This window comes from Macaca mulatta, chromosome 17 (assembly GCF_049350105.2).
Source record: "Macaca mulatta isolate MMU2019108-1 chromosome 17, T2T-MMU8v2.0, whole genome shotgun sequence".
Lineage (NCBI taxonomy): Eukaryota > Metazoa > Chordata > Mammalia > Primates > Cercopithecidae > Macaca > Macaca mulatta.
In genome coordinates this window covers 39,446,299-39,458,794 of record NC_133422.1, presented here as the reverse complement: position 1 = coordinate 39,458,794, position 12,496 = coordinate 39,446,299, and the positions used below count along the sequence as shown (strand labels likewise).

General features: G+C 34.6%; 1 protein-coding gene across 1 annotated transcript in view; it reads left to right on the top strand.

Annotated features, from left to right (window-relative positions):
* The window catches only part of DIAPH3 (diaphanous related formin 3), a 491,959-nt gene that overhangs the window by 181,985 nt on the left and 297,478 nt on the right, over nucleotides 1–12,496 (top strand). Inside the window, exons 15-17 of the mRNA XM_077973974.1 lie at nucleotides 4,451–4,555; nucleotides 7,746–8,054; nucleotides 8,867–8,981. Coding sequence (XP_077830100.1) covers nucleotides 4,451–4,555; nucleotides 7,746–8,054; nucleotides 8,867–8,981 — 529 coding nt within the window. The remainder of the gene's footprint in view (nucleotides 1–4,450; nucleotides 4,556–7,745; nucleotides 8,055–8,866; nucleotides 8,982–12,496) is intronic.

Genomic DNA, 12,496 nt, shown 5'->3' with positions numbered 1-12,496 from the left:
CATACATTCACCCTAGGGAATGAAATTAAGCAGAGCCTCAACCTTAACTGTGTTTTTCAACATTTTTTGCGTGTAATTTTGTAAGTGTAATATTGCTCTAGTAACCCTTTTTGGAGAAGAAGGCTATCATATCAGTTTTTATAAGGTGTGCTTTTAATGGAGATTCATTTTGTCCTCAAGGTTACAGTGATTTGACTATAGATATTACAAAAATTCTAAAGCAAAGTTTATATTTCAGCTATCTTTTTATAGGGGAACATGTGTAAATTTATTTTTTCATAAGTAATACTGTTACTTTCAGTATGAGTGAGTTAATTTAATAAGTGTTCTTAGAGTTTACCAATTATGACTGTGGTGGTTTTTATAATTTTTATCTTAAGTCCCGAAATAATTCTTTTTAATTATGAATTTTAGTCTAGGGTTTATGAAATAGGATAGTGCACATATTGATATTGTAGTAAGGCTTTTTCATTCTTACTCTTATAAGAAGAACAATTTTTTTTCTTGCTGTGTAGCAGTGAACTTTGTCCTAGTTGTCAAAAAGAGAAAATGACCTCTCAAAGATTTCTGATGCTGGGAGAGTGACTATGTTGACACAGTCATTCAACATATAAAGGAAGACTTGATGGGGTTGGCTCATCACTTCGTTCAACAAATATTTATTTGACTTTAATTATAAATGTATGACACTGGAAAGGTGATGAATACAGTGGAAAAGTTTCTCATATTTATGAGCTTTCAGGTTGGTGAGTGTTATTGAGGTGTATTACAGTAATATGTATGTTGGCGATTTTTTGTTACAGTGTGCAATTGGTGTGGTAGACAAACCCTGTGTGGTATGTAAGCCCAGAGGAAAGGTCCCTTACCTAGTCATGGGTGGCCAGGGAAGCCTTCTCCAAGGAAGTGATGTCTAATCTGAGCCTTGAGGAATCACTATGAAGAACAATGTGAGATAGCCAAGAAAGGATGTGTATCTAAATTTCTTTTGAATTTCCTCTACATATCTCAAGCTGAGCATATCCAAAACCAAATTTATCTTTCTTCTCCCTAAAAATATCTTTTTCTCCTGCATTTTATAACCTTATTTATTTTCCCCAAATAACAACACTTTTTTTTCCAGCCTGTAAAACAACAAAACCCTGTAGTCATCTTAGATATACTCCTCTCTCTCATTTCCTTCATTCAGTCAGATACTAACATTTTTGGGTTCTGTAGTCTTTTTTCATTTCTTTGTCATTACCGTCTCCTCCACCTTAATTCAGAAGGCCTTCAGTTCTCTCTTGGATAACTGCAATAGCCTCCAAACCAATTTCCATGCCTCTAGTATGTCTTTTTCAGCCCATCTTTCACACTGCTTCTGGTTGAGTTTTTAAAAGTAAAATTTTGATTATGTTATTTACTTATTATACACACCCTAATAACTCTCCAGGATTTTTAAGAAAAAAGGATTAACTCTTTGGCTTACTGCAAAATTCCTTTCAGCAATTTTATTTCTGTGTACATCCCTGGCTTTATCCCCTTCAGTTTGTTCTCATATCTCTTTTTGTGCCCCTTACAAAGTATTGCTTGTCATTCATCCACACGCTGAAATGCTGGTAAATTTTTCAGACTTTGAGGTCAAGCATCATTCCTCCAGGAATCATTCCCCAGCTTTCAGTCTCTCTCTCTCTGTCTCTCTCTTTATTGCTGGTATTTTTAATGGATTTAGGGTTGTTAGTTTGCTTTTACTTCTCCACCAGCCACTGTGCTTACTAAAAAGTACACTGATCATATTCTGTTTAACTGTGTCTCCAGAACCTACCACCCTGAGGGGGCATATCTCAGGTGTGTTGTTAAATATTTATCGTGTAACGGGAAATAGGTAGATTAGGGCCAGATCCTAGAGGGTTCTTAGATAGTAATGATTGTAATGAAGTCACTGATAGTTTAAGAACAAAGGAGTCGTGTTATTTGAGCTGCCTTTTATAAAGAATAGCAACATTCAAAAAACAAATCTTATAGGGGGAAACATGTTTGGTTTTGAAAATATGTTTTTTTGTCTGTCTTGATAAGTTTTCATTAAGTGGTTGGAAATATATTCATGGACTGATTTGTAGCCTGGAATTCAGATGAGAAGCTGAGATATTGATAGGGATTTGTAAGCCATCAGTGTATGCATGGTGATTTAAACATGGGTGTGGAAGATGAGACAAGTAGGAGGGGGATGAGGAAAGAGTCCTATAGAGTGCCAACATTAGTGGGTTGGATTTTGTAGAAACCCATAACAGGAATTGGTAGGAGCACTCAAGGAGTAGCAGGAGAACCAGAAGTGTGTGTTGTAATGGAACATACAGAAAAGAGGTTGAATATGAAGGCCTATTTGTAGGTATTTATGCTATAGAACTGGCCTGTCTAATATGGGATGGTGGAAATGTTTTATAATCTATATTGTTCTACATGGTAGTCATCAGCCATATGTACCTATAGTGTACTTTTTAAAATGGCTGGTGTGACTGAGGAACTGAATTTTTAAACTTTATTTTTGATAATTTGTGTTTACATTTAAATAATCATTTGTGGTCAGTGGCTATGATATTGAAATAGCATGGCCCTAGAGAGACCACCTAAGATGAGACTGAGAGAAGTCCAGGGAATTTGGACTTCTGGAATTGGAATTTGGTAAGTCAGGGTTTTTAGAATGAATTATAGCTAAGTTGTGACGGATAATGACATGAATGGAGTTCAACAGGTCAGAAAAGTGAGTATGGTTTAAGAATACTCTTTGAAAAAGTTGACTTTTAAGCTAAAGAGAGATTGGTAAGAGGGGTTATAAGGAGTAAAATGAGGGATGAAAGTACAGAGGGGTTAACTATGCAAGGACGGTGTGAAGGCAATTGATTTAGCAAGTCCTTAGGGGGAAGCACTGGGTGACGGGGGAAGATGGGCGGGCCTCTGAGACTCATGCATGGCTTGTTTAGTAGATTAGTAATTTGATTAGATTTAGGCTTAGAATCTTTTAAATTATTTAACGGTAAGAGTGGTTTGTAGGAGCTGTAGTAGTAGTGAGGAATGGTAATGTTGCTGTGGCTTAGGTCAACTGAAGGACACTTGGACAGTTTTTGCCTATTAGTTTTTGTTAATAAAGGAACACAGGGTTGAGACTGAGAGGATCAGTAGTCTGAAATTTACCTTCCTTCCCTGTAAAATGGGAATTAAAGCGATATTTCTTATTTCACAGAGTTTTTGTAATGAAATCTAAGAATGCCTCTTTTTGTGCTTTAAAAACTATAAAGTATGAGGGGAGATAATACATGTGTAGGGTTAGGGGGTATGTGGAAAATCTCTATTTTCTGTTCAGTTTTGCCTTGAACCTAAAAACTGCTCCAAAAATTCGTCTGTTAAGTAAAACTGTAAAGCATTATCTACACGTTAATTGCAGGGAGGTGGCATAGTTTCATTTGAACTCAGACTCTGAAGGCAGGAAATCTGGCTTTTTAATCTCACATCTTTTACTAGCTATGAAGGACTAGCAACTGCCTCTGTGTTATTAAGGGCAAAATAAGATTCCCTTTATAAACTAAGTAAAAATAAAAGCCCTTTGTAAACGGTGGAGTTCTACATTGTTGTTATTTTCCTAATTGAGGTTTGAGTATATTTAAAATGTAGAGGCCACATTTGTGAGATAGTTGCATTTTTTTGATGGATTTTTTTTTCATTTTTTTTTTTTAAAGAAAGTCAAATGCTCGTGTTTGATTGTGAGACAAAAAGGAGATTTTTAGTTATAATAATGACAAAGTTGAATCTATTTGAATGCAAGATGAGAACTGGTGATTAGTGGATATATAAATTCTTATAGAAAACTCACTGGATTCAACAAATTTTATTGTTCGCTTTTTTTTTTCCAGAAGGTATTTCACTAGGGACTTTGAAAAATTAATTTATCATTACTTTCCCAATGATATTTGGAGATATTATGTTGTTATAGGAAAAAAAGTTAGAAACTGAATAGAATGGAGTTGTTTAGTAATAAAAAATATTAAAATGGAATCCCCTAAATCATGTTGATATACTTCAGATAAGTTTCAAGAATAAGTTTTTGCAAGTGGGGGGTGCGAGGAATTCGTACAATGCTTTGCTCTCTATTATTTTACACAAAGTCACAATAATATTTAGAGACTTTGAAGAAAATGCCAAGGTTACAGACAACTGTGGCCAGTTTGCTTTGCAGAGAGGTCACAGCTTTGTCTGCGGCTGTTTTCTGCCCCCTTGTGAATGAATGATTTTGGTTGGGACCTGGAGGGGCCTAGAGAAAGACTCTCAGTGACTTTTCAAAACTCTACCACTCCTTTCATAAAATCAATTCAGGAATTTGTGTTCTACTGGCAGATCATTCGAGTCATATTTCTGTAAGAAGAATAGTGCTTTTCATTTTCATCTTTCTGTTTTTGTTATTATTTTTAATTTGTTTCAGTTTGAAAAAGAGTTTACCGACCACCAAGAAACTCAGGCTGAATTGCAGAAAAAAGAGGCAAAGATTAATGAGCTTCAAACAGAGCTACAAGCTTTTAAATCTCAGGTAAAATTCCACTTCGAGTGAATTTGGGTATTAAAAACACAGTGAGGGAGCAAAGGTTATGTTATATCTTCATAGCATCAAAATGTTTAAACTTTAATTTTGCTTGTATATTTTTATAGCCTTATTTATATGTACTTGTGTTTTGCTTTTTTTTGGTCTTTTTTTTCTATATGTATGTATATCTAAGCTTTTACTAATCATTCTGCTTTCTTATGTTTTGTTTGGGTTTTGTTCCTAATGTCACACGTTTCCTAAGTAATTAAGCATAAAGAGTAAGAAAATCTTTTACTCTCAGATTTGTTATTCATCACTGATCTTTATCCCACTACAGGAAATTATTGCTCAAGCTATTTATTTTTCAAAACCTTCAGCCTAGGGGTCCCTTGCAGTAAAAGATAACCTCTAGCTGAATGAGAACATTTTCTGATAATTTTTCAATTTCCAAAGTAAACAGATTTAAAACATGACAAAAAAGAGAGTAAATCTGGATTATGAAGCAGATAGCTCCCATGCACCCTCTACATATAAAACATTTAGATAGCAAGAAATACATAATCTGCATGCTGTATGTTGATGTAAGTAAGGAGGTAGAATATTCATAGCTAAATTTCTTCATGTAGATTTACGTACAGGATGATGAGCAATAAGTATAGTTTTGCTATTTTGCTTTCATCTTAATTTATGGTTATGTTGAAATAGTCTCAGGTATACTGTATCCTCTCTTATTGGCAATTTTGTTTTCTTTTAAATGCTTAGTGGATAGTTTTGTTACTGAGGCTGTCTGGAGATACCTTAAGAGATAGCTATCTGTTAATATTCAATTTGAGAAAAAAATTAAAATCTATCTACAAGAAAATTATTCTCATTCATCTTCGTTCTTTAGTGCTGCAAGAGGGAAGTATCACAATTTATTGAATTTTTTTTTATCTTTCCCATATGGCTCCTTGTCTCTCATATTGAAAGAAACATTTGATTGTGTCTGTACTTCAGACTGAGTTATAGACAATGGCTGAAATATTTATGACAAGTTTTTCTTGGTCTGGGCTAATGTAAATTTAAGAACTTTCTTTTCTTTTTAATTATATTCAGTTGAAGATTTATTTGTAAATCTTCTCCAGAAAATTCCAGTTTATAAAAAATGTATCCACCATTTTTGGATAAGTTATTGCTGCACAGTGCTTTTATATGATAGGAATAAGTATATGTTTTGAAAGTGAGATTAAATCAAGGAATCTCCTAAATTGTTTTAAATTGTATGCAGTGATGACCCATGTTTATGGCTATGAGAAGAAAAGCTAGAATTAGATACTTAATATTGGCCACCATATGCTCATGTTGGAACAACTGGCAAATTCTTTCTTTGGATGCTGGTTTATTTCTTATGAAATGAGGACATTTATCTTAAGATCTTTCTTTTTGTTCAAAGCTATGCGGACTATGAAGAGTATGAGTAAAATATGTTCTGTTATCTGTGATTTAACTCCTTTGCTCCTGTAGTCTCTTCACAACCAGGTACTTTAGGTGCTGGAGAGACATAGTGATGAGCCGATAGTCACAGTGTCTGGCCTCCCAAACCATATCTTCAAGTCAGTCTTCACACTTTATCAAATGAACTATTCTAGAGCAGAAATTCAGCCATATCTTTAAGACACTGATAGTTAATTATCAAATACATTCAAAGGTTGGTACCATCTTTGAACACAGCAACCCAGATTACCACTGAACTGGTTTTTCTTTATACTTACTGGTTTTGATAAGGCATGCTTTTGATTTGTGGCCTCAACTTCTTTTATAACACTGTTTTCTTTGATTTCAGACGTCATTGATTTCAAGCTTTTGTACATGGTCTATTTTTCATAATTGTGCCATGAAAATTTAAAATTATGTAACATTTATTAAAGGCCCACCATGTGAAGGGCAGTTAGAATTGAAGTTTGTAATTTCAAGAAGCTAATCATATTACAAAAGTTATTTATTAACCCAGAATATCTTTTTTGTATCCATCGAAATGCATCTGTTAAATTCTTATTATGCCATGGAAACATGAGGACAAAAGTGACCAGTGGACACAGGCGGTTCTTTTTCACCCCTGATTTTACCTTGCTTCTCTGTGGCGTTTGATTCTGCAAAGCAGTCTTTTAGGTGGTGCTCTCTTCACTCATGGTTTTTGACCCTGTGCTTGGCTTTTTCTTTTCTTGTCTTTCATGCATTTATGCTATACATTTCTTCCATAGCTATCATGTACCATTCACTGCTTTAGGTGCTGGGGAAAGAGCAGTAAATAATACAAGATAGTCACTTACCTCATCAAGCTTATAATCTGTCAAAGAGATAAATGCTAATAATTCCTTAAATAAATTAACACATTTGATAAGAGCTATTGAAAAGTACAAGGTGCTATGAGTGTATAATGAGTGGTCAGATAAGGCTTTCCCAAGGAAGGGACCTGGTAGCTCAGACTGAAGAGGCTAGTAGGAGATGGTCAGGTGAAGAGAATGTTCCAGGCAGAGAGGGAGCAGCATGTCCAAGGGCCCTGAAATTAGCATGAGGTTGGCACATACACGGAATTAGAAGAAAGGCACCTGCAAGACCAGATGGCAGGGACCAGATCATGACATACTTATATAGACCCTATGAAGAATTTTAATTTGTTGTTGTTGTTGTTGTTTTCTCAAGTGCATTAGGACACCATTGAGAAGATCTGAGCAAAGGCATGATGTGGCAATATCATTTAAGTCCTTTTTTTGAAATCTTATTTTTTACTTATCACTTAAATGCTTGCGTTCCATAGAACTCCGTGCATAGACCCTTTGTCATGCTACATATTCTCTCCATACTGTGAGTGAACTTCTCTGCTTCCCTGACTTCAACTGTTTTCCAGAGAATACTGATTTTCAAATCTTCTAGATCCACATACCCATTTCCCTCCTGGACATTTCTACCTAGATGGTCATACCTGCCTCAAAACAGGGAATTATACTTCTGGCAATTATGTTTTTATGAGGGAAAAAAACCTGCAATCTTAAATTAGAAGAAAAATTGTTGGAATTTTGAATTTTGGTTTAACCATATGAAATTACTGATGTTTAATTATTTTGGTTTAAATGAATACCTTATTTTTGAGTAAAGTGCATATTTACAAGTTTTTTAGACATGTTCTTAGTTATGTCTCATTGTTTTTTTTCTCCAGTTTGGTGCCTTACCAGTTGATTGTAATATTCCTTTGCCTCCCTCTAAAGAAGGTGGAACTGGCCACTCAGCACTTCCTCCTCCGCCTCCACTGCCTTCTGGTGGAGGGGTGCCGCCTCCACCCCCTCCCCCACCACCTCCTCCACTTCCAGGAATGCGGATGCCACTCGGTGGTCCTGTGCCTCCACCACCTCCCCTGGGATTCCTTGGAGGACAAAATTCTCCTCCTCTACCAACCCTGCCATTTGGGTTGAAACCAAAGAAAGAATTTAAACCTGAAATTAGCATGAGAAGATTGAATTGGTTAAAGGTAAAACAAATTAATAGAGGAAAATACTTTTACCTAGATCTAAATCTAATTTTGGATTTATATATACATAATTTCTAATGGAATTTAATTTATACATAATTTAATTTATATATATGTAATTTCAAATGTCGCTAATCAAAGTGACAATAAAATAGCGTTTTTTTGTTTTTTGTTTTTTTTTTTCTTAAAGTATTAGGATAAAGCCCTTTGATATTGACTAAGACTTTCTGGTTTATAAATATGGTGAGAGTTGATGTTGTTCCAGTGGAATGTGATTTGTAATTAAATTGATAATTAAATATTATTGCAGTGAATCCTATGTTTATGAAGCATTTCTCAAAAAAAAAAAAAATGATGGTGTTCCTAGGAAATTTTCTCTATTGATAGATGTTGGGAAAGTGTTAACTAGTTGTCAGAAGCTAATGTCTAGTCAGATTGTAAGAATTGAGACTTCTGCAGAAAAATGGTTTTATGGTAACAGAAACATGGAAAATGCTGTATAATGTATCCTGCCCTTCAAGATGTATATAGTGCAGGTAAGAATTGTTAGAGACTATGAGAAATGCAATTGAGAAGAAGCTAATTAAATCATATTTCAAATCCTCAACTATTGGATCATGGAAGCGTTTTCTTCCTAATAAGACGTTAACATCCTGCAGAACTTGTATCTCATTGAACACACTTTGGGGAAAAATCTTACAGATACAACTTTATAAATTTCTGCTGGTAGCTATGATAGTCTATGCATAATGCTTGGCCTCGGACAGGTGAACACTCACCTATTTATGAATTAGTCTTCTCTCTGATTGTAGATCAGACCTCATGAAATGACTGAAAACTGTTTCTGGATAAAAGTAAATGAAAATAAGTATGAAAATGTGGATTTGCTTTGTAAACTTGAGAATACATTTTGTTGCCAACAAAAAGGTAAGTTTTTGATTATTTATTAACTTATAATTTATTGATTATAATTATTATTATTTAATTAAATTTTAGAATTTTAACATGATACTTTTTACATACCAATTTTTAGAAAACATTGGTTTTTGAATCCTGTACATGATATTTTTACATTCCTAATGGGCAAATAAATGGTATCATGAAATAAAGTGCTTAAAAAGTAAATTCTGTTTTAAAAATACAAAAGGTTAATATAAGATTTTGATTATTAAATTTTCTATATAATATTATTTTTGAAGATATTCCATTGGGATAAATTAGACTTTTGTAAAAGAGGACATTTTCAGAGACAGTTTTGGCATGAGAATGTCCTTTAGTTTGAAAAATAAAAAAACAAAATGTGTGCTTTCTTTTAGTTAGAATTTTACTACCCTTTAGTATTATAGTGACTTGGGGGGCTAGGAGAGGGATAGCATTAGGAGAAATACCCAATGTAGATGACGGGTTGATGGGTACAACTAACCACCATGGCGCATGTATAACTATGTAACAAACCTGCATGTTCTGCACATGTATCCCAGAACTTAAAGTATAATCCAAAAAAAATTACAGTGACTATCACATAATTTAATTAATTGCTATGAGTCACATGGGATAGAAATATCAAATTTATAGTGTCTTAAGAGTTAGCTTGAAAGAGAAGTATCTAAGTAGATTGTATGATCTTTTCATTAAAAGCAATGGCATTCATTTTCCAGAATGTTTTGTGATAGGTTTTACCTATGCAGTGTGATTTTTAAAAAATTGTTTAGGTATTACGTAAGTCTGAAAATTGAACTTATTTCATCCAGTTTTGTGGGCCTGCTACTTACATTTCAAGACTGATCTCCACACAGAATTTTTAAGTATTATATAAAACTTACATTTTAGGTCTGTAGTGCAAAACACTTAGATCAATCATTACCTTTTAATTTTCCAAAAGAACTTTTTAACTGTAGACTTATGCCACCTATATCCCTGGGCTCATAGAACAAAGGAAGAGGTGGCAGGGAGAGATTGTACTGGGTGGATACAGGTCAGAGACTTTTGTGTAGAGGGTTGAGTTGACTTCTTAAATGTTGACTGTTATCCAGGCACCATGCTAGATGCCTTATATATCTGATTTAACTTGAGCACAGCAGCCAAAGAATGTTGGCAGATATTTAAAAAATGTATTTGTATTCCTTTGAATGACTTTCTGAAAGATTAGAAACTCTTTCTAAAAGGTAATTGTAAATTAGGAAATTCTTAATGTAAATTAGAAACTCTTTCTAAAAGGTAATTGTAAATTAAGGTAGTTTTCTAGAATTTGGTAAATCAAAAACCGTTAACAGATATTTTTGAGTACCATTTATCCTGACTAAAATATTAAAAATGGTATATTTTTGGTCTTTGAACACAGGGAGAATTTTCTCAGCAAGCTCACCCTAGTAAACTTGTGAATAAGATTTTAATTTTACCTTTTGATTATGAAGGATCAAAATTTTCTTTGAATAAGATTAGTGTACTCTTCTGGCAATCAAGGAAAATATATGGCAGTTAAAATTTGTATTTACATGTAAAACACTTCAGAATTTCAGATTTCATTATCTGGAATTGATTAGTTTTCCTTTTGCTTTCCTAGTAGGTACAAATGGTGGTTCCTAAAAACTATTTAAGTAATGCTGCCATAGAGCTACTCTCTCTTTTTTTCTCCTTACTCTGATTACTTTCTTAATTAATGAGGCTCAAAAGGGAAACTTGTTAGCATGTCTTTAATTTAGCTGTAGTGTTAGCCCTAAATGAAATAATTGGACCTTTAAAAAATTCTTAAGTCATCTAACTTTAGCCTTGAGATTCAAGGTTGAAAAAAAAAGATATATTTGCTGAATCTAATAGTAGTTAGAAAGATTAAGGTGAAAAGGTGATCAGTTTTTGCATACTCCTTATTTCCATCTCTCTCTGCCTTTGTACTGCTGGTCCTTTGGCCTGAAATCTTTACTTGACTTAGAGGCTGGCAGAGGACTATGATACCTTCTGTCTCAACTCAACTCAAATGCTGCTTTCTTTTTTTCTGTGACAGTAGATGACATTTCCAAGGGGAACACAAAAGGTGGGGAAGCCCAGGGTTGTGACTTCGAGCAGTGCTAACATTTGTCAGTGGTAAGCAGAGATGAGCTGTAAAGGTGGCTATTTTTTTGAGACTTCATTTTAAAGAATAATTCCTAGAAAGCATTATTTGAGGAGTCCTAAGAATGCTTTTTGGCATTACTGGTCGTCTAGCAATCAAGGAAAATACATTGCAGTTAAAATGTGTATTTACATGCAAAACATTTCAGAGTATTTTATAGGAAAGGTCAGTCATTGCTCCGTTCAGAGAAACGGTATTTTATATTGCCATTTAATAGGAAAGATCAGAAAGGAAGGAAAGAGAAAGAGGTCCACAGAGCTTAGACAAGACTGGTCAAGTAGACAGGTTGCTCTTTGTGGTCTCTATTCGTGACCTGGTTGCTGAGGCATTGAGTCCAAATGTTACATTCACCTGTCCTCCTGACTGCAACATACTTCGTTTGAATCAATTTTGTAATTGCTGCATAATTCAAAATTATGGCTGGGTGCAGTAGCTCCCGCCTATAATCTCAGCCCTTTGGAAGGCCGAGGTGGGTGAATCACTTGAGGCCGGGAGTTTGAGACCAACCTGGCCAACATGATGAGACCCCCATTTCTACTAAAAAAATTAAAACAAAAACAAACAAACAAAAAAAAACCAGCCAGGCATGGTGGTGCACACCTGTAGTTCCAGCTACACCGGAGGCTGAGGCATGAGAATTGCTTGAACCTGGGAGGCAGAGGTTGCCGCGAGCCAGGATCATGCCACTGCACTCCAGCCTGGGCAACAGAGTAAGACTCTGTCTCAAAAAAAAGAAAAAAGAAAAAAAAAACCACCGAAAACAAAAGTAAACCTGGTCACTTATATATTGTTCATTCCAAGGTGAAAATCCATTTGTCTTTCCACCCTTTAGCAAGCCAGTGTGGGAAATAGAGGCATTGGCTGCTGGCTGATTTTCATCACAACTAGGCGGGAAAGGATGGTAATTACTGAAGAATAGTGGGTTTTTTAGAGAAATGGCGTATCTCTGTTTTTTATTGCAGTAGTAACTGGACTGAGAATCAAGGCTATTTCTTTGATTATAAAGAAGGACATTCCATCCCAGGCATTTAAATGATAGATGCCAATCCTTTGTGCTTCCCAAGCATTCAAAAAAAAAAACAAAACAAAACAAAAAAAAAACAACAACAACAAAATAGGTAGTAAGAACAAAGGAACCAAATCCAATCATTTAAAGAGATCCTTGAAGATTTCTCTCATGTAGCCTTTATTTGTTGTCAAATAAGTGGGTTTTTTTTCTTACGGTAGACACTACTTTAGGTTTTCAGGACTTTTACTGTTTAGACCACTGGGATTTACAAGTCTAATACATTGAGAGCTGGAAAAGGAGCTAATATCTATTGCACATACGTGA